The sequence below is a fragment of the Muntiacus reevesi genome, chromosome 10 (assembly GCF_963930625.1).
Source record: "Muntiacus reevesi chromosome 10, mMunRee1.1, whole genome shotgun sequence".
NCBI classification, from domain to species: Eukaryota; Metazoa; Chordata; class Mammalia; order Artiodactyla; family Cervidae; genus Muntiacus; species Muntiacus reevesi.
Genome location: NC_089258.1, coordinates 18,095,678 through 18,119,035, shown reverse-complemented (window position 1 = coordinate 18,119,035; position 23,358 = coordinate 18,095,678). Strand labels below are relative to the sequence as shown.

General features: G+C 42.7%; 1 protein-coding gene across 2 annotated transcripts in view; it reads right to left on the bottom strand.

Annotated features, from left to right (window-relative positions):
• ROR2 (receptor tyrosine kinase like orphan receptor 2) overlaps nt 1-23,358 on the bottom strand; it is a 240,980-nt gene that overhangs the window by 50,275 nt on the left and 167,347 nt on the right. For both annotated transcript variants that reach the window (XR_010664614.1, XM_065947241.1), the window contains exon 2: nt 3,228-3,305. Coding sequence is in view for 1 of the 2 variants with exons in the window: in XM_065947241.1 (XP_065803313.1) it covers nt 3,228-3,305 (78 nt within the window). In the remaining variant the exon portion in view is untranslated. The remainder of the gene's footprint in view (nt 1-3,227; nt 3,306-23,358) is intronic.

Genomic DNA, 23,358 nt, shown 5'->3' with positions numbered 1-23,358 from the left:
ATACCAACCACCAATTATATGTTAAGTGCTCAATCCCAGCTCAGTATATCTGAACTCAAATGCTTTTTACGCTTGTAACTAATTCTCAGATTCTGTTTCGTTCAGTGACAGACTGCCCGCTAGCCATTTTCACCTGCCCACAGTTTTACAGATGCATGGGCATCATAAATGGTAACTGGATTAAAGAAATAGCTCATACAGTCCATTCAACTATTATTACTTTTTATATATGATTTAAGCCAAATGTGGCCAAGTAGTAATGCTCCCTGAAGCTCTTTAAACAAAACAAAAAAATAGTGCATGGATTAATAAGTCTGGCATTGCCAGGCCAGTTCCTTCCATCACTGAGGGTGTGAGGAGGAGGCCAGGGGAGCACAAGGGAAGAGTGGGACAAGTCCCTTTTTGGACAAAAGCCACAACCCATGAGGGTGGGACCCCTATGATGGGATCTGAGTCTCTATAATACTAGATTGTGGGTTCAATCACACTTAGGGAAAATGACTTCAGAATCTAACCATGAAAAACTACCTTTCTTCCTAAGAAATCTACCCTAAGGCCCAGCATGGTACACAAGTTTCCAGAGCCCCGACCTTGGTCCCTACCTAGCCAAAAGAGGCCGTCTCCTCCAAACATCCTGACTCTGTACAAGGTCACAGTGAGCACAGTAGGACTGCGAGGGGTCAATGTGAGGAAACTAACCTATATATTTTCTGCATAAGATTCGAAAGGGGAAAATCATTATCAAGGAGCCTCCACACACAAGGCACCACCAACAGCAAGGAGATCCACACACCCCGTTTGTTCATTTGCTTTACAATTTTTCTTGGACCATAGTTGACATACAGCAAAGTGAATCAGCTATACATCTAAATGTACCCATTCTTTTTTAGATTCTTTCCTCATATAGGTCATTACAGAATATTGAGTGGAATTCCCTGTGCTATACGGTAGGTCCTTATTAGTTATCTATTTCACATGTAGCAGCGTGAACATGTCAATACCATTCTCCCAATTTATCCCTCCTGCCCCCTTCCTTCCTGGTAACCATACACTTGCTTTCTATATCTACGACTCTATTTCTGTGAATTTAAACAATTATTCTGAGGCCAGAATGCGGAAGTTCCTTGTATGATCCCAAGAGGTTCTTTCAGGACACAGAGGGACATCTATTCCACTCAGCTGAGACTGGTGGGCTTGAGGCATTTCTGTTCAGTCTCCAGGAGACCCAGCCTTGGACATGTGGAGGTGAACACATTCCTGAGGGGACACAGGGACCCTCAACATGCAGGGGGCTGAGAAATTTAAGGATGTCTGAGCTCTGAACAATGCTTACAAAAAGAAAGTGAACAGAAATAAAGTGGCTGTTTTAACAGTTAATTATTATACACTGAATGGCGTGCCCACAAATTTACATGTTGAAGCCTTAAGCATGTGTGTGGTACTGGTGCCTCCTTTGAAGGTGAGGCCTTTGAGAAGTAACTAGGGTTAGATGAGGTCATGAGGGTGGGATCCCTATGATGGGATTCGAGTCTTTATAAGAAGAGACCAGAGCCCACTCTCTCTCTCTCTCTGTGAGGACACAGCAAAACTGCACGGTCTACAAACCTAGCATGCCACTAGGACCCAGCAATGCCAGCGCCTTGATTTCAGACTTCCAGTCTTCAGGACTGTGAGAAGTCAATGTCTATTGATTAAGCCACCCAGCCTGTGGTGTTCTGTTGTGGCAGCCTGAGCTGACTGAGGCAATATGGTGACAGCGGATGAAGGAAGCGAAGCCCCACTTCCTCAAGTGACTGGGCTGCATCACAGGAAATGACGTCTACTGATTTTCAAATCTAAGATGCCTACGAAGTGTGCCACGTGAGCTGTGATCTTGGCCGTGACCTCTGGGAAAGCCTGGAGCAATAGGACAAATAACCTGCTCTTTGGTGACCTGTAGAGGAGGGCCACTTGCCCACCTGAGACGCTCCCTAGTCTGGACAATTACATCTGGAGAACAGCCCGAGAAGACCTTGTCAGCAGCAGACTTCTGGCCAAGTCCAGGTCCTAAGGCTCTGTTCGGGCCCATAGAGCTCCCTTCACCCTCCTTCCCTTCAGCGGCCATCTGTCTACCCCTGCCCTCTCATCTCCCACCCACCCACCAGCTTCTGACAGACTCTACCCAGCTTTCAACAGCTTCAAAACTGTGTCAAGAGGCATGCCACTGCACCTGATACCAAGCAGGACCCTGTGGGACTCCTGGGCACAAAAGCCTTTCTGTATCCCCCCATTTCTTGATTACAAGAAACAGGTTTCATTTAGCCTTCATGACAGGGCTTCCCTTGTGGCTCAGTGGTAAAGAATCTGCCTGCCAATGCGGGAAACACAGGTTCGATCCCTGGGTTGGGAAGATGCCCTGGAGAAGGAAATGGCAACCCAATCCAGTATTCTTGCCTGGGAAACCCCATGGACAGAGGAGCATGGTGGCTACAGTCCACAGGGTCACAAAACAGGAGGACATGACTTAGTGACTAAACAACAAAGCAGCCTTCATGACCTTGCCTGCGTTTCAATGGGCAGGTTCAAACAGTTGCTTAATCAGGGAAGGGAGGAGATGCAGAGACAAAGGAGAAGCTGTCAAAAAAAAACCCAAAAAACAATAGTGTGACTTTGGAGTAGGGTCATTGTTCCTCCTCAAGTGGTACACATAACAACATCTTTGAGCCGTTATGCAGATACTGAAACCCCTACCAGGTAGAAGTTAACAGAACGCTGCTCACAATCATATAGATCTTAGACCAGTTAGAACCAGAAGACTAATGGTGCTGACTCCTACTTATCTCACCACCCATCAATCAGAAGAATGTCCACAAGCTGATCACTCCCTCTTTGAACCACGAAGTTCTTTGAACCATTAGTTCATATAAAACTTCTCACTTCCCACTCCAGGTTGGGACCTGTAGTCTTGAGGACATTACCCTGCTGTGGCCCCCTTTGCCTGGCAAAGCAATGAAGTTATTCTTATCTACTTCACCCCAAACTCTGTCTCTGAGATATGATTCCGTGTTGGGGTACAGAGGTGGAATTCAGCTTTACACCCACCTATGGGGCAGCACTGGGCCATGGGAGACCCTGACCATCCATTTCCGCAGGTCAAGCCTTGAGTACAGTGGCACGGTGAATCACTCTGCATGGTACTCTGAAAACACATTCAAATGCTTGCATTCAGAGAACACTTCACAGTTTACCTTTCAGAGTTGGGATGGGGCTGTCATGTCCATCCATTTGTCCCAAAGGATCATTTGAGTCAGGAACTTCCGCTTGCCCTGGGCAAAAGAGCAGAGCACACACATTTATGAGACTTCCCTTCAGGGCCTTTTTTCTGCTTTTCACGCAATGACAATAGTGTTCTAGCAAAACTGCCCACTGTTTATAGAACACCTAGAGGGATAAGGTGTTACGGTAACATTCACAGGGCTTTTGTAGCATCAGATTTGATCCAAAAGCAAAAGTGATTCCTACAATTTTGCAATCATTTTGCAATCCCAGGCAAAATGCAAATGCTTTACAGCAGGTATGGAGGAAGCAAACATGTGGCCCAAGTTTCATTTTAGGAAAGAGAGAGAGATTAAAACACCAGCTGGCAAAATTAAACACTTCTGGAGCCAGAGTCAGCAGGTGGTCCTTCAGATATATAGGCCCGTTATAATTCTGAATAAATTCAGAATTGGAGAGTTTCTTCAGCAGCTCATTCCCTCTTGCCCACCCCAGCCCCCAGACTCATTAGCAGCCAACAGCCAAGAACTGATCTACCCAATAAGCATAAAGACAGAAGTTTCTCATCTTTATGGCAATAGTAACCCCACTCCCTCAGAGACTGTGTTAGCAAAGGCAGTCACCCCCAGAGTCATAAACACCAAGGGCAAGAGCAGAGCTGGTCTGTTCAAGTGAAAGTATGGCACAGAGTCATGGGTCCCCTGTCCTGAAATGCCAGGAGGGATGGGTAGGTGTGACTGATGACCTAGAAACCGTTTGGGGCCTCATAAAGTCCTTTCTCCATATCCCAGTAAAGTTTACTTTGAAGACTTTCACCCCATATCTTGGCCTTGGCTGGAGTCCCGTTGGTTGGAGATGGAGAGTGGGGTAGAAATGGCGAAGCCATGTGTTGTCAGGGTGATGCCGACAACACATCTGGATGAATCCAGATTGACAGTATCAAAGAGCGGGGCACACACATGATGGCAAATGACACGGCTTAGACAGAAGGAAACCCCGATACATACTGCAACATGGGTGGGTTACTCTAAGTGAAACAGACACAGGAAAACAAATATTGTGAACTACTAGAGTAGTCAAATTCATAGACAGAACGTAGAATAGTGGGTGACAGGTTGCTGGAGGAGGCAGAATGGACAGTTAAGTGTTTGACATAGACAGTGTTTCATTTTGGTAAGATGAGAAAGTTCTAAAGATGGATATTGGTGATGGTTGTACAACAAGGTGAATGTACTTGATGCCACTGAATTGTGCATTTAATAATGATTAAGATGATAAATTTTGTGTATTTACCACAAAAATTAAAAAAAATTATTATAAAAAAAAGCAGTTTATAATTCAACATTGGGTGACCCAACCTGTCTCCCTTAAATGAGAGGTGAGAACTAACAAAGCACCCAGACACTTCAGGAACCACCCCCAACCCTTAAGACAAGGCCTTACTCAAAGAAATGGAGACCTAAAAGTGGAGTACAAGTGATTTTCAGACAGAATTTGGGTACACAAGATGCTTTAAATTATTTAGCTAAACAAACACTGGCCGGTTTACACTCACGGGTACTCATGTGTCTAAGTGGATCGTCTCTGCCCACTTGTTCCTAAATCCCAGGACATGCGAGGTGACATCAGCTTGCAACGCCCTTGGAATTCAGGCCCAATTCCAAGCAACCAAGAGGGGGGATTATTTCTGAAATGGGCCCATGGCTTTTCACATTCCGTTATGGAAGATTCCTTCTTTCTATCACTGCTAGTCCAAACTTACCCACGCGTCAGAAGTCACACATTCACACCATCTTTCACAAAACATCCTTGATTAATCTTTCAGAAGTAACAATTTTATTCTCTAAAACTATCCCCCGAACCATACACCTCTACTATGGCAATTACATCATCCCCTGAATCAACAGTTGCATACATCTTAATTCTCCTCAAGACTGTAAACAGCTGGAGGATATCAGCTGCTGCATCTCTAGTGAAGACTAAAACCTAGACAGAATTTGGGGCTGCTACAGGACAGAGACAAGCATAAGCCATACAGGCCAATCAATGTGGTTCAGTTTGGGTTTGAAATCTTAAATTGGCATGTTACACATACCATCACTCAGCACTGTTTAAATGTAGAGAGACCACAGGAAATCAAACACACTTGTACTATATACACACATCTGAAAGAGGAATAAAAATTATTAACTGCTTAGAAATTGACAAATGGTGTGAAACAGTCAAATAAATACATACTCTGTAGAAAAATAAGCACATTAGCCCAATTCCACTGTGTAAAAGAGCCCCAGCTCTTCCAAGGCAGCTTTCAATTTGGAAGCATAAGTATTTTCGTGTTCATCTGAGCTGGGGGTTGGACATGCACACTCTTCGTGGGAGAAGAGCCGGAGGTGATACAAACATTTCTGTTGACTCATGAGCAGATGTCACCCCACCACCACCCAAACACACACACACACACAGAGACATGCAAAGTCCCTTTTGACATTAGAAATGCTGAGATTCTCCCTGAATATGTTGCACCGATCAATACCTTCCCTGGGAATTGATTTTTAGTTTCTTTCAGCCTTAAGCTTTTCGCTAGGTAAAATTTAGTTGGGATATTTAAGCAAAAGAGCATCATCTACATATTTGGAAAAACAGGTAAGATTCACTAATTTTCAAGGCTAATATCAGGGAACCCAATCTTTGGGACTTAGATGTGAAAGTGTGTTGAGCCTGAGCTCTAGCACATTTCCTCTGCAAGTCAAATGTGTGGATAAATTCACAATATCCAGTCATTGCTGTCCTTGGAATTGAGGCCTTAAGTTCCAGCAAAACTAGGCCCTGTTGTTGCTTCCTAACTGAGACATAAGGGCACCATTTACAGTCTGAAGTAGACCTAGTTTTGTATATATATAAAAATCATCATTATCCTACACTTCAGAATGGCTATCCTTATTTGAGATGCTGCACCTCCAACAAGTGAGAACAGGTAGATTCTCAGCAGATTCCAAAAGGATTTTTCCTGGCCCTAAAAGGGTTAAGAACAACCAAAGGGAAAAAAAATGAGACAAACACAACACAGAAACATCTAAAACTGTCATCCACTATTAGTTATATGAAATTATATAGGTAATTTAAAAGTCCTCTTTTGTTTTCTTTTTCAACATCTGTACAATAAACAAGCACCAAGGTTTTAATTGAAATAATTCACATACCACAAAATTTAGCATTTTAAAGTCTGTAATAGAGTGGTTTTTAATATTGGGTTGTTCCGCAATCTCCACTATGTAATTCTGCAATATTTTATTACCTCCAAAAGAAAGCTTATTCCCATTAGCAGTCTCCCCCACCAATCTCACCTCTCCTAGACCCTGTAACCACTAACCTGCTTTTTTGTCTTTATGGATTTATGTATTGGGGCCATTTCATATAAATGGAATGATATCATATGTGGCTCTTTGAACAAACATCAATTTCATTTGAGTTTTTAAATGTCATTCCCAAAAAGAAAAAAAAAAAAACAGGCTGGAGAGAAGCACATTGCACTAGATGATTAGCAAAGGCCTTTTTCAGGCCACTGCCCAGACCCTGTGGGGAAGTTTTGGCTGCCCAAGTAGACAGGATGTGGAGGATGCATGGAGACACAGCAATGACTAATGGATAAAAGACAGAGAACTAATGAAAAGCTAGAGAACCAGGACTACTGGTCCACAGATGTGATGGTTTAGGAGCTGAGAGTCTCACTGAGAAAAAGCCAGCACACATTCACATTCCTGCTGCAGCTCATGACAAGGACAAAGGAAGCATTTCACCACCTTGCATTTAGGGGCCACTGCTTCTCCCCAACTAGCACGTTCTTCTCCAGGTCACCAAGACTGGACAGAGGACTTCTATTCACCTTCTTCATCCCATGACCCACCTTGGCAATCTCTGCCAGTCCAGTCCAGGCAGCGACTGGTCCAAGGCGGTGTGAGTCAAGTCATGCCTCCCAATGGCGGTCCTGAGAGCTTCTTTATACAAAGTCCCCGTTGGATTTACCTGGTGCTGGCATGCTTTCCCCCAGCTGGCTGACTGAAGATAGGGAAGACCTGAAGAGAGAAAAAGTTCTGGGAGGACTCGGCTGCCCTGACTCCTCAGGACTTAATTATTGTTTTCTGAAATGAGATTACTCCTCAGGGCAAATTACAGGTCCTTCGTTTTGGTAAATACTAAAAGCCATGCTACTAATTCCACACGTGTCCATTAAGAATGTGGATGGTCTAACTTTTTCCACTGGACATGAGTGAACTTCATCTAAAAAAAAAAAACACAGCAAAACAATGTAAAGCTGCTGGAAAATTCAAATCGTTGATAGCATCAATCAGGTAGTGGTGATTTATTAGCTCCTGATTGGTTTTTTGATGTTTGAAGAGAGAATATTTAATATGAAAAAAATTAACTGTGACTCATTGCCTTGCAATGATACATTAAGTGTATAGCTTGATCCAGGTCAAAATTATAGTTTAGGGACTTCCTTGGCGGTCCAGTGGTTAAGATTCTGTGCCCCCAATACAGGGAGCATGGCTTCAGTCCCTGGTTGGGGAACTAAGATCCCACATGCCACAGAGCACAGTCTAAAAAAAATACAAATTCATAAATAAATACAGTGTTTTTTAAAATTACACTTTGAAGCCTAGAGCAAAGACTAACTACAATGTGGTAACCAGGGTGGGATCCTAGAATAGAAAAAGGATTCCAGGTAAAGTTCAAAGAAAGATGAATAGTACGGAGTTTAGTAAAGAATAATGTATGGACAGAGGAGCCGGGCAGGCTAAGTCCGCGCTGTCACAAAAGAGTCAGACACGACTTAGTGACTAAATGACAACCACAACAATGCGTTGATCTTGGCACATCTGCTGTGACAAACGTGCCACACCAACATAAGATTTAATATTAAGAGGAGACAGAGTGTGAGGAATACGTAAACTCCTGACCTATCCTCACACAGTAAAAAGTTTTTTGAAGGACAATTACACATCCTATCACGTTGGTCAAGCTCTTAACCAAGGCTCACAAGCAAAGAAGAGCTGTAAGCGGGGGTGGGGGGGGGGCTTCCCTGGTGGCTCAGTAGTAAAGGATCCACCTGCCAAAGCAGGATACACGGGTTCAATCCCTGATCCGGGAAGATCCCACCTGCCGAGGAGCAACGAAGCCCGTGAGCCACAACTGCTGAAGCCTGTACGCCCTAGAGAACATCCTATGGAACAAGAGAGGCCACCACAATGAGAAGCCCACATTCTGCAACCAGAGGGTAGCCCCGCTCACTGCAACTAGAGAAAAGCCTGGGCAGCAATAAAGGCCCAGCAAAAATAAAACAAATTAAATAAATAAGTAAAGTCATTAAAAACATGTTTTAAAAAGAAGAGCCGTAAGAAATAGCCTATTTCCAAGTGGCCTTAATGGTGCGAGCCAGGCATAAACACTAACCATGTGAACAAAATACAACACAGATTCATAGGATCTGATATAGGTTGCTCAAAGATTCAGTAACATGCCAGGGAATGCTCAGCAATTAAATCACTTTTGAGAATGTAGGGTTTTGAGCTAAACTGTACGTAAATTGTCATGGCATGGTGATACTGGCTCCTAACCTAGTACTTAGAGTGTGTTCTTAGCAGCACTTATTAATGTCCTATATATTCAGGGCTGAACCAACTGGTTTCATCAGAAGGACCATGTGAAAGGATGCATTGTTGATGTCGCTGGGCTTGTTAAGAAGTCAAGGTTTCCCACAGGCCTTCGACAGCTGGATATGCACACCCAGCCCCAAACATGTACAAATTCTGAGTGATCAGAAACTGTGCCCCAGACAAACAGGATCTTCTGCAGACCTTTCAATGCGGTCCACTGAAATGACATCTTGATTTAAGGCATCAGTAAGATAAGAGAAATTCAGATCCACAAAGTACAGGTGGGTCTGTCCTGATTTCCAGGCTCCTTTCTGGTATTGTACCTCGGCTACCTCATTAAGAGCAGAGACACGATTAAGAGAGAATTTACTAATGAAATTCAACTCACGCTCTTGGATTTGAGTCCATGTGCTACTCTGCTTTTGCTTTGTGTTTCTCTTTTAAAAAATGTTTTGTTATTGAGACTATTCATTCATTAATCTCTAACCTGTTCATCTGAATCAGTACACTCGTTGTGATTTAATTAGATGCAGTCTCTGGCCTATTTGGACAACTTCAAAGCAGTCTCCTTTTAATTAGTGGGGGTATTTCATTCACCAAAGCTTGGCATTCTTGGATTTGGTCATCCTAAATGAAGGTGTAATTTCCAGAATAGGAGAACGAACAGCAGTCAAGGGCACATGGGCAAAGGACCACAGTCTGGAAGGGAGACTGTGTGGCATGCTGGGTGCCTCTGGAGGGGCAAGCATGGATTTTATGATGAGTTATGCTGCATGAGAAGTCAGGATATCCACTGGCAACTGGAAACATCCATCATGTGTTCCAGGACAATCACTTAGCTCAGCAACACGTCAAATCAAAAACATCCGTGAGGCTGGAAATGCAACAGTTAAGGAAATAGAACTAATAACTGGAAAGGAGCAGAGTATAAAATCCTAAAAGGTGAGTCCATTAGCCTGGGAACTGGGCCAGAGAAAGTATGTCCATAGTAAAGAGACTCAATAATGTTTCTGGGAATGTGCTCATTAAAATGTTATACCGTGTGTATCAACTGCCAGCTAGAAAACCACACAGCATTCAAGGTGAGCTGCCAGTACCTAATCGGCAATCGTCTTAACAGTTTGTAATTTTTCATTTCATTATTTTGAACTTCAAATTGAGTAAATATTAGCCTCTGTGTCTACATTCCTTAAAGGGCAGACCTAACTCTGCTGTGGTAATACAAAGTTAAATCCAACAGCCTGAAAATGGAGTAAGCAGTGTCTCTCACCAATTTAACCTTTGCTTTGATTCTACTTCTACAGCAAAAACATCAACCGTCCCCCCAAATGATCCAGGCACAAACCCAATTCCCTCCAATATTGCTGTCATAATGCTTTTTCTACCTCTGTCACAGACAGCCCCCCAGAACCCTCAACAAAGGTACCACTGTCAAGGGCCAAGTGAATAGCTGGTTGGAGTGGGGATGAAGCTGCTCAGGAGGCTGAATTGGGTCCTTTCATCAATCTTCTCTTTCCCAACACCCGCAACCCTGGCCGTGGTGGCAGGGGGCTGGGAAGCCAGGAGGCTCCACCCACAACATATGTGACTGGGAGGGTGAGACCCCAACACCCTTCACTACAACACAAGCTCCTATTCCAGTGATATTCTGGCTTGTTACTGCAGCAAAACTTGCACAAAAGGAGCAAACAGAAATGCCGGGTAAGTATTCCAAGCTCATTGTTTCCATTTGGTTTTACAGAAGACTGTTTGGAGTATCAGTTATTTCCATGCACACGGGAATCTTTTTTTTTTTTTTTTTCATCTCAAACCTCTAGAAAGTGTTTAATTAAAGGTAAGGAGGGAAAAGGTTTGTTTTTTTTTTAAAAAAAAAAACACTTATAGAAAAAGAGACTGCGTATTATCCCATGATAACGCTGGAGGTTACTTTCTGTTTGCTTCAGGGAGAATTAAACTCCTGTGCTGCAGGTCTAGCAGCCTTGGAACTCATAGTTGTCTGGAGAAATCTCATGGTGCAGTGAATGAGACCCGAAGGGAAGCGGTTCCAAAGGTTTGCAGCACCCTCTTTCAGCCAGGAATTTGTGTCCAGCATGTGTCCAGAGGGGCTTCCCTGGTGGCTCAGATGGTAAAGAATCTGCCTGTAATGCAGGAGGCCTGGGTTTGATCCCAGTTTCAGGAAGATCCCCTGGAGAAGGCAACCCACTCCAGTATTCTTGCCTGGAGAATTCCACAGACAGAGGAGGCTGGTGGGCTACAGTCCATGGGGTTGCAAATAGATGCACACTAACTAAGCACAAGCAAGCACAAGCAACTAACACTTCAATACCTTCAATACCTATGTGGCCAGAGGCTGGTCTCATCCCCAGAGCAGGTCAACCAGTTGGCATAATTGAAAGCAGAGGTTTTGTTGGCAGTGAACACTTTGAGTTCATAGAAACAAACAGGATACACATCTGTTATAATCAAAGATGACAGCAGTGAAATTTTTTTAAGGTAGCCCCTATATGAGTTTGTTAGGGTTGCCCCAACAAAGTGAGACAGCTTGGGTGGCTCAGACAACCGTTCTGGAGGTCAGAAGTCCAAGATCAAAGTGTTGGCAGGGTTGTTTCTCCTGCAGCCTCTCTCTTTGGCTTGTAGATGGCCAACTTCTCCCTGTGTCCACACATGGGCTTCCCTCTGTGTGCATACCCCAGTCACAGTGGGTGGGGGCCCACTCTAGCAGCGACCTCATTTTAAAGTGAATACCTCCATAAAGAACTATTTCCAAATAAGGTCACATTTTGAGATACTGGGAGTTAGGGTTTCATTATATCTATTTTGAGGGCGACACGATTCAATCCATAACAGGTAGTGCTATTTATCTTCAATAATTAATAATATCTTTATAATTAAAATTGATTTGAAAGTGCTTTTTGCAATTGCATGGAGCAGAGAAAGCCTCAACAGGAAAGAATAAACAGGGGACCTGGACGAAGTACAGAAGGGCCCGGTGTGGGCTTACCCACATGCTAGAGGGACCTGCCAACAACCTGCTAATGACTCTAGCACCCCAACTCTTTCGTTTTGAAGGGGTCTCCCTGTGGCTGCCCTCAAACAGACATCAGCTGAAGGCACTGCTGCCCCCTGAGCTTCATCTCCCCAAGGTTTCCAGCAGCAGCTGTGACATCTTACCAGACCCCTCCCTCTCAGGCTGGCATTCCTTCTTTCTCATAATATTTACACCACCATCACTCTTCCCAAAGAGCGGCATGGCCGGCCCAGAGGGAATGCCGTGGGGGGAGGGGGGGTGTAGAGCAGTCGTCTGGCCATTTTTGGTAAGGACGCTGCTCAGCTTTTGCACAGGGCTGCCCACTTTACATGATGCACAGCATCCTCACAACTCCCTTCACTTGATCTTCTGTGTTTGGATCCTCTCCTGCCTCAGTCCCTCTTGCAAGTGTCTCCTCGTCTCTGGCCCTGTAAATGCTGGAGTGCCCCAGAGCTGTGCCTGCAAAAGCTTCCCCCTCTTTCTGTACCTGTCCCCTTAGTGACCTGACTTCAAATGACAGCCAGATGCCCACAACTCCCCAGCGCACCTTTCCTGGCTGGACCTCTCTATGGAAAGCCAGGCTCAGAAACTGGATGGCTTGCTTGCACCTCCATTTACATATCTAATAGACACATCATGCTTAGCTTGTCAAAACACAAATGCGACTTTCCTCCACAGACCGCTCCCCTGCAGTCACCAGCCTCCCTAAACTCTGGCTCCACCCTTCCACGGGCTGAGGCCACACATCCTGGTCATCTCTGACTCCTTCCCCTCTCACACCCTACAGGCAATCCATCAAGAAACGCTCTTTATGCGCTGTCTTCAAAATGCATCAGAATGTGATGCTCTCACCCTCCCTGGTCACACACAGTCCCAGCAGCTCTGATCCTGCTGGATCACAGACTGCCCTCCCCCAAACCTCTGTGGGTCCATTCTCCCCTCCCACTGCTGTCCATGCAGCAGAAACACTTGACCTCTAAATAGAGCATCAAACACCATTGCCTGCGATAGCAGGGGTGAATTTAAAAAGCCAAAGGGTGAGTAGAAGAAGATACATATTCAAAATATCTTGCATTGTGAGATCCCACTTATTCTACATTCATAAATGGGCAGAGAGGCATCTGTAATGATGGAGGAGAGAAGACTGGTTACATTGGGGGTGATGGTCAGGAAGCAAGGGGACCTTATTCAACATGCCAAACACTTCCCTCCACATTTATGCATACAATCCTGCTACTTAACCTGCTTCCCATTTTTCTATCCCCCTTAGCATTTCCAAGAGATGATGATCTGTTCATTAGTTTGACTCCATTTCCTCATCTTGAGAGCAGGAGGTTCTGCCTGTCTGCTCACTGCTCTCTCCCCTGCACCTGAAGCACACCCTGATGGTTGCTCACGTGGTGAATGAATGAATGCTTCCAAGCTCAACAACTCCAGCACCTTCCACCTCCCCCAGAGGAGCAGCCAGAGTCCCTTCTCCAGTCCCTCCACAAGGGCACGTGTGTGCACACACGCACGTGCACACACACACACACACACACACACACTCCTGACCTCACCTCAACTCCTTTCCCCTCACTCTCTCGGCAACAGTCCCAGCCCCTTCTCCCTCTGAGGTTTGTATTTATTTTTCCCTCTGCCTGGAAAACTCTTCCCCGGGCCTCTCTCTAACTCACCGATTACTTCCTCTGCTCCAAGGTTTGCTCATAAACAAGGCCTCCCTTGGAAGCGCTTATTGAAAGCATCTAGAGCCTACACGTGGCCTGCCCTGTCCATGTACATCTCATATCAGGAGAGGGTGGCCTCCATGATGGGAGGCTCTGGGTGACTGTCTGGTGTCCACCATTTGGAACTCTGGCCTGCACGAGGCTCTTCATGACCATGCAAGAAATAAACAAACACTGCAGTGTCCTCGGACCATCATGCTCATGTGTGAGGAGAAGTCCTGAGTTTTACCTCAGGTTTTGGAGAATGGAGCTCATACCTGCTCTAGGTGTGGGCAGTGTGCACTGCACCAGAGCCTCTTCCTGCATCCTGTCAGCTCCTTTTCCCAGAGGCAGACAACGGTGGTGTAACTCTGCTCCCCCAGGACAGGCTGCAGGGTCTGGTATTCCAAATCACCAATGAACACTACTCTGTGTTCAGACCTGAGATTCCTGCCAATGCCCCAAGGAGCTCCACCAGGCCCATATTCCATAATCTCTCTGATGACACACTCTTTTGAATGTGCATATACATCTTTACACTCTAAATGAATTGAAAAGAATCTTTCACAATTTTAAAACCAAACCAGGTGCTGCTCAACCATAGAAATGATCAACTGCTGATACATACCTCTCAATGGGTGCATCTCACATACATCCAGCTAAGTGAAGAGGCCAAACTCATGGGGGACATGCTAGAGAATAAACGTCCAGAATGGTGGCATGAGGATATTGACGAACTCACTTTCCCTCTCAAACAACAAAAATAAAGGCAAAACGACTAAAACCAACCATTTAAGAACTCAAATAAGACACCAGAGCCACAGAACAAGCTGAAAAATCTATTCAAGAGAAATGGTAGATCCTTGCCAAGACAGCAGGGTTGTGCTGGTTTAATGTGGGATGTGACTCTCTTCCCTCCCTCCCCAGCAGCCCTGCAGGTGGCCGGCAGATCTGAAGCTTTGAAGCGCTGTTAAAAAGTGCCATCCCATAGTCACTAATTTGTCTGGACTTGCAGCACCCTGGGAAATCTCTAGGTTTGACTCAGAGCTGGGCTGGGCTGGGGTCGTGGGGAGGGTGGCAGCTGGAGCATTACCCAAACAACACAAACTGCTGGCAACACTTCAGCTGCCTAATGCTGTGACTACAACTGTAGCAAACTTTAGCCCGGCCCAGAATTTAAAAGGAAACCCAGGAGAAGTAGAGGGCCTCAGGGAACTTCAAACGTGCCAATGTATTTCCAGGATTGAAAAGGTTGTGCACATGTGGAAGGCTATGCACATGCCCAAGAAAGACCTGGGAATGGAAAAGACACCAGTCTCTTGTTGCTGATGCATCAAGAAGTGACAGCTAAGGCTGATGTTTGATGGCATGCCTTCTCACAGGATCCCCTTGGCAAAAGAAAGGTGCAAGAAAACCTCATGATCAGTGAGCGGTTGATCACACAAATATACTTACTTGGATGTCAACCCTAAGAATCAGGCTTTAAAGATGCAGGAGACCTTATGTTAAGTGTTCTTACCACACAGACAAAATAACAATAATTATAACCACAATAATAATAACAACAACATATAAAGAGGGAAGAGAGGAAGCCTGTGGAGAAGATGGACATGTTTATGGCATAGATTGTGGTTATGGTTTCATGGGCATATACTTATCTTCAAATTTACCAAGTCATATACATTAAATATGCACAGCTTTTTGAATGCCAATCATACCTCCGTAAAATGGTTTTAAAAGTAACTTATATATGATAGATAACTCAGTGTTTGTACATCAAAGGAAATATAGAAACCTCAGAATTAGCAAAGGAAAACCACTAAATAAATGAATAGTAATTAAAAAAAAAAACACCAAAAACATCCAAAATGAAACCAAAACAAAATGATAACAGCAACAGAAAACTCTGATAGGTTTGAGGAATTTGCTAACAGAGCTGTTGAAATATTATCTAAAATGACAAGCTTAAAACAAAGAACTACAAAGGCATGTGAGGAAATAGGAAAATATGCCACATACATAGGAAAGAAAAAAAAACACCCAACAGAAAATGGGGTCCCTGAGGGATTAAGACAATTATAAATATATTCAAAGAAGTAAAGAAAAGAATATCTAAAGAATTAATGGAAATTACAACAACTTTATCTCGGTAAACAGAGAATATCAATAAAGTGATGGAAATTAAAAGACTCAAAAATAAACTCTATAGTTTAAAATACAATAACTGAAATTCACCAGGTGGGCTCAGCAACAGATTTGAGCTGACAGAAGAAAAAAATCAGTGAACTGGAAGACTGTTTATTGGGAGAGAGGCTATACAGTCTGAGAAGAAGATAAAGCAAATGAAGAAAAATAACAGTGACTAAGAGACCTGTGGAACACTATCAAAACACCAACACAAGGAAGTCAGAAAAAATTCCTGAAGAAACAATAACCAAAAACCTACCAAATTTGATTAAAAGTATTAATTTAAACACGTAAAAAACTCAAGGAACTGTAGGTAGGTCTACAATATCCACAACTAGACACATGATAACCAAACTGTTGAAGAACACAGAATATTGAAAACAGCAAGAGAAGTATCTAATCATGTACATGGAATCCTCAAGGAGATTAAGAGCTGATTTCTCATCAGAAATCCAGTGTGATGACATACTTAAAGTGTTGGGGGGGAGGGAAAAACACCATCAACCAAGAACTCTATGTCTAGCTAAACTCTTCCTCAAAAATGAAGAAGTTAGGTCACTTGCAAATAAACAATAACAAAAGAAAAAATCTGTTATGAGCAGACTGCTCTACAAGAATAGTAAAAGGAGTCATGGAAATGAAATGAAACAACATTGGAAGGAATTCTAATTTATACAAGGAAATAAAACAGTACCAGAAAGGTAACAGATATTGTGAAAGACAATTTAAACATATTTTTTGTTTATAACTATTTTCTTCTATTTGTTTTAAAAGATTACTGCATGAAACTATAATTATAAAACTGTGCCAATGGACTTAAAACACATAAAGATGTAATTTGTATGAGCTAATAGTTCAAAGAAGAGAGGCAAGAAGACTAATATGCTGGAGCAAAGTATTTACTTTTGAAATTAAGTCAGTATTAATCTGAACTCATCTTTTAAAGTAACATGATAATAATAATCCTCAAAGCAATCACTATGAAAATAATTTTACTAGAGAAAGAGAATATAAAGGAATTTAAAGTACATTGGGAACTATCTGTTTAACATAATTAAAAGGTAGGAATTAAGCAACAGAGGAATTTAAAAGGCATGACATATAGAATAGCAAAATGACAGAATTAAAACCTACCTTATCAGTAATTAAATTAAGTACAAATGGATTAAGGGCTTCCCCGGTGGCTCAGCAGTACAGAATCTACCTGCAATGCAGGAACCACAGGAGATGCAGGTTCGATCCCTGGGTCAGGAAGATCCCTTGGAGGAGGGCATGGCAACCCACTCCAGTATTCTTGCTGGAGAATCCCAAGCACAGAGGAACCTGGTGGGCTACAGTCCATAGGGTCACAAAGAGTCAGACACAGCTGAAGCGACATAACATGCATGCTCACACACACACACATATGCATCCACACACAAATGGATTAAAAGGACAAATCAAAACACAGAAATTGGCAAAATAAATTAAAAAATTATCCACTGTTTACAAAAAGTCACTCAGTCGTGTCCGACTCTTTGTGACCCCGTGGACTGTAGCCTACCAGGCTCCTCCCTCCATGGGGTTCTCCAAGCAAGAATACTGGAGTGGGTTGCCATTTCCTTCTCTAAGGGATCTTCCCGACCCAGGGATCGAACCCGGGTCAACCACATTGCAGGCAGATGCTTTAACCTCTGACCCACCAGGGAAGCCCACTGTCTACAAGAGACATTTCATATTCAAAAACACAAATAGGCTGAAAAGATATTTCACATAAATAGCAATTACAAAAAAGTTGAAATGACTATACTAGTATCAGACAAAATAAAGTACAAGACAAAAGTTATTACTAGAAACAAAGAAGGACATTTTATAATGATAAGAAGGTCAATTCATCAATCTTTGTTTTAAGTGTACATGTACCTAACAACAAAACCCCAAAATACACAAAGCAAAAACTTACAGAAATAAAGGAGAAAATAGAAAATTCAAAATTATTAACTGGAGACTTCAATACTCCACTTTCAATAATGGATATAAGAACAAGGCAAATCAGCAAGGAAATGAAATACTTAAACAATACTACAAACCAAATAGACCCAACAGTACAGAACATTCCACCCAAACAGTAGGATACATATTCTTCTCAAGCTTACACAGAACTGTCTCCAGGATAGACCATTTTCTAGCCCATAAAATAGGCCTTAATATATTTAAAGGATTAAAATCATGCAAAGTATATTCTCTAACAATGAAACTAAAAATTAATAAAAGGGAAAATTTGGGAAATTCACAAGTATGTAGAAATTAAACAAAACATACCTAAATAGCCAATGAGTCACAGAAGAAATCACAAGGGAGATTAGAAAATAATTTGAGACAAATGAAAATCAAAACTTGTGGAGTGGAGTTAAAGCAGTGCTTACAGATAATTTTATAGCTTTAATTGTCTGTATTAAAAAAGATCTAAAAGCAATAATCTAACTTTACACCTTATGGACTTAAAAATGAAAAGCAAATTACACAAAAATCTAGCAGAAAAAATAAAGATTAGAACAGAAATAAAATAGAAAATAAAAAAAATAGAAAAAATCGATAAAACAGTAAGTAGGTTCATTGAAAAGATTAAAAAAAATTGACAAACCTTTAGCTAGAGTGACCAATAAAAAGAGGAGAAAATTCAATTATTAAAATCAGAAATTAAATAGGGGAAACTACCACCAACTGTACAGAAATAAAAATAACTTTAAGAGAATACCATGAACAATTATGCACCAGCAAATTAGGTAATGTAGATGAAACTGACAAATTTCTACAGAAACGTAAGTACTGAAACTGACTCAGGAAGAAAGAAAATCTGAATAGATCTCTAACAAGTAAAGAGATCTGATTAGCAATCAAGAAACTTTACAGAAAACAAAAAAAAGCATAGGACAGGTGACTTTTCTGGTGAATTCTACTATACATTTTGAGAAGAATTAGTACCAATTAGTACCAATTAGTACCAATTCTTCTTAGGCTGAGAAAACAGAAATGGGGAGTCTTTCCAACCCATTCTATGAGAGAGTATTACCTTAACACCAAAACCAGAAAAACACATCACAAGAAAACAAAACTAAACATCAATATCTCTTAGGAATACAGATGCAAAAGTACTCAACAAAATAAAAACAGCACATCTTCTTTGAAAAGATGTCTATTCCCTTTAGCACATGGAATTTGAGAATCCCAAAACGACTCAAGAATACATGGAAATGGCGATTAGAAACAAGGCAGTTATTCAACTAATTGGGAATGAATCCACAAATGGTTGGAACAAGACAGCTATTTAGAAAAAAATTAAAATAGAAGTTCTATCATTTTTCATGAAAAAGTAAACTCTGGCTGATCAAAGGCTTATGCCTATAATATAGAATTACGAGTAAATTCTCTGCCCATTCAGACAGAGAGTTAGAGGACATGAGAGTTTGCAAATAAATTCAAATGGCTAATAAATGTATGAGAAGACTCAACACCACAGTGTTAATTCAGTGAAGGTAAACCAAATGGGAGACTAACGTTCACATGTTGCCTTGGAAGGAAGCAGGCACTCCTTGCCTGACCCAGGGTGTGCAGAATGCCTCAAAATCTCTGCCACGACAGATGGCCATCTTCCCAAACCAGTCAGGTGCTTGTGCAGCAATTCCACGGCCAGGAGTTTATCCTCCAGGTACTCTCTAAAGGTGCAGAGGTACAACTCCAACCCTGTTCCAGCCCTGGCCGCGTCACAGCAGTAGACGGGAGGTACCCAAATCCTGATCAAGCCAGAAGTAGTTTGACACACAATGGTTAAATGTAATAGATAATAGCAAACATGGTACATCAACAGTAATGATAGCAACTGTCACAAATTTTAAGCCCTTAACCTCTGCTGGTCGCTAAACCCCTTCTCACAGATTATTCATCTGTCTAACCCTCCAAGGACCCTGTGAGCTTTTATAGTCACCCTCTACCATTGATAAAGAGTTTTAAATGTCTTTATTTCAGGCTTGCAGCATGAAGTGAATTTGTATACAAGATGCAGAAAGATGATGAAGACAGACAGCTGTGAGCAAAGCAAGATTAGGACTATACACAGCCACTCCGGATCACACACAAGTTGGGCTATTTAGAGTTGCTAAAGCTACATAACAAACAGATCACTTTTCATGGGGGACAAGGTAAATGTGTGTCTGAATTGTTTGAGAACATTCAGCTTTTTACTTTTCAAAAAAAAATAAAACCTAATTTTTTGTGTGTGCATGCTCAGTCACTTAGTCATGTCCAACTCTTTGCGACCCCATGAATTATAGCCTACCAGGCTCCTCTGTCCATGGGATTTTCCAGGCAAGAATATTGGAGTGGGTTGCCATTTCCTCCCCCAGGGGATCTTCCTGACCCAGAGATTGAACTCATGTCTCCTGCATTGGAAGGAGCTGTCTTTACCACTGAGCCACCTGGGGTTCCCTTTTTTTTAAAGAGTAAAACAAAATAATTCACCTTGGAAGTTCTTTTTTTTAAAGAATGTTAACAATTTAACAAAGTATATAACAAAATACCTACTGCACAGAATGAGATGAAGCTGTGTTTAGAATTTCCCTGCATGCCCCTCCCATGCATTTGAAACAATTGTAAGATAAGAGTCTTTATATTCCATTTCCTGAATATCTTCCACTGCAGTAGATACAATTGCATGATGTCTGATGTCTTCAATGAAAAAGCAAGGATTCTGCAATATCAACATAAACATTTGTATTTCATAGTCACAGTATTGTAGTATTAATATTGAACAGATGAAAGCAATATAAACCATTGAGAGTAGTTATCATAAAAATGCACATAATTGCCAACTGTGATTCTTTTCAATAAATTAAAGCCCTTGTCTTTTCTAAGCTTCTCTTCTAAAGAAAAACATTTACTGAAAGAATTAAGTTACAATCATATCACCAGACACTACTTACTTCCCCTGCCCCTATAAAAAGGGACATTTTTCAATACTTTGTTTTACCTAATTGAGACTCTTAAACTCATAAATCATGGTTGTTTCAGGCTTTCCTTTGAGGCTTTTTTATTTTCACAGCCAGAAGCCCTAAACTAATCAATCATGGAAGACTGTCATGGGTAATTACCAAGGGAGTGACTTGCCTTTTCTGTCTCTCGAGGCTGCAGGTGTACCCTCAGTTTGGTATTTTAAAGCACTTTTGCTTTAACAATCAAACAACACCCGGGAACCTCTCTCTCTGTCAATTATCACAAAAACACATTTTAAAGTACACACACAGGACACCAAGGAAACAGACACACAAGTGACTCTAGGGCTCAGGGGATCCCCATGGCTCCATCCTCAGCTTTTTTACACTCTCAGTAATCTTAAACCATTCGATTCGGAGGAAAATGTGACCTGATGAAGAGAACAATGTGGGCTAACACATCCCCGGGCACATGGACAGGGGTTGACGTGCCTGGCTCTCAACCCTTGTCCAGGAAAATGGTAGCACAATATGCCTCCAATCAAACCTTCTAGTCTTGTGTTCTACTTTCCTCAAGTATAACTCAGAGGAAATCCTATTTCTGCCTATAAAGTATCAAAGGTGGACTTTGGCATGCAGGAATAAGAGATGACTACCCAAAGAAAATAAAATCCCCTTCCTGCTAATCCACAGGTACACATGAACAAAACACCTTTTTTGTGGGAAATCTGCTTATGAAGAATTTTTCAAACACAACAACCTAGTTAAAAGGTTAATTCCGCTCTCTCTCTTTCTCACATGCACACACACACACACACATCCTTCCCATCCTTCTTCTCCTTTCCCTTCTCACATTAATTTCGTATTTTTCCTTTTTGTTTGGTTCCAACATGTGAAGGTTATAGGAAGTTATAATGAACCCCTTTTCTGTTTCTTATCCCAATTCCCTTTCCACCCTTCTAAAGGGTATCTTTCTTTTACTCTCTTTCTGCTCTGCTCAGCTGCTCAATTATGTTCGACTCTTTGTGACCACAAGGACTATAGCCGGCCAGGCTCCTTTGTCCATGGGATTCCCAGGCAAGAATACTGGAGTGGGTTGCTATTTCCTACAGGGGATCTTCCCAACTCAGGGATCGAATCTGTATCTCTTGTACCTCAGGCACTGGTAGATTCTTTGCCACCAGTGCCACCGAGGAAGCCCCTTCCTTTACTTTAATGGTTCTCAAAGGATTAAAAGAATTTTCCCCCCAAGGGACAGCTGGCAGCAAGTGGAATCATTTTAGCCTGTCAGACTCGGGATGGGGGGGCACTCTTGGCATCTAGGGGATCAAGGTCAGGGTTCTGCTGAACATCTTCAATGCATGAAGCAACCCTCATGGTGAAGAATTATTGGGCCCCAAATACCAACTAGGAGGAAAAGGGGATGGTGACAGAGGACGAGATGGTTGGACAGCATCACCAGCTCAATGGACATTAGTTTGAGCAAGCTCCAGGAGATGGTGAAGGACAGGGAAGCCTGGCGTGCTACAGTCCATGGGGTCTCAGACACTCGGACAGGTCTGAGCAACTGAACAACAACGACAAATACCAACTGTGTGATGTTGAGAAACTCTGCTTGACTCTCGTCTACCTACCTCTCCTGCAGGCTCTCAGTTTCAAGTCAGCAAGCCTGAGAGTTGAAATAAAATTTAGATAAAACCTCATCCAGCCAAGCTCATCCTTGTCCCAATTCCAGTATAGAAACTGAGCCCTCAAAAGGTGGTGCTGATTCAGAAAAGCCTGACCTTACAGTCAGACGCCCATGCAAATTCTGCCTCCGCTGCTTATGAGCTTTGTACTGGGGGCAGGGGATATGGCCCACGGGCATCCAGATACAGGATGGCAGTAAGGAGGCTTCACTCCAGGGGGTGCCGCTTTGATGAGATCCATGCCATTCTTCTCTTTGCACGCCTTACACAGAGGTTAATAAATGCTCATTCTTTTTTTCCAACAGTCCCCCCTTTTCTAATTTCTCCTCCTCTTCCAACTCAGTTGGGAGATGCTCCTGATGCCAGCAAGGCCTACGGGCCATTGTGAATGCCTTCTAGGCCGAGGTCACAGCCCCGTCCTATGTGGAATGGCCCCATGGCCACTAGGGCCCACACAGGCACCAGTACCTAGCACCAACACCCAGTATCAGTACCCAGCACTAGCACCCAGCACCAACACCCAGTACATACCACCAGTACCCAGCCCCAGGTGTTCCTGACTTGGGATCCCTCAGAAGGAAGAGGTGGCAACTGAGAAGGGAAGGAATTGGCAGCATGAATCTTGGGCCCTCACTCTCCTTCTCAGCAACACTAGCATGTTTCTATTCGTTTCTCATAACAATCTGGCTTCTCAGAGTGACATCATTGCGGACACTGTAATCACCAGTGTTGCTCGGCACCCACAGGCCATCCCCCTCTTGGCACCCCAGCTAGATTTACAAAGAAAGGTGGGGAGAGTGTTGCTGGCTGGAGGGAGACAGAATTGAGTTACCTAGATATTTGAACTATTGGAGGAAACACATGCCCTTCCAC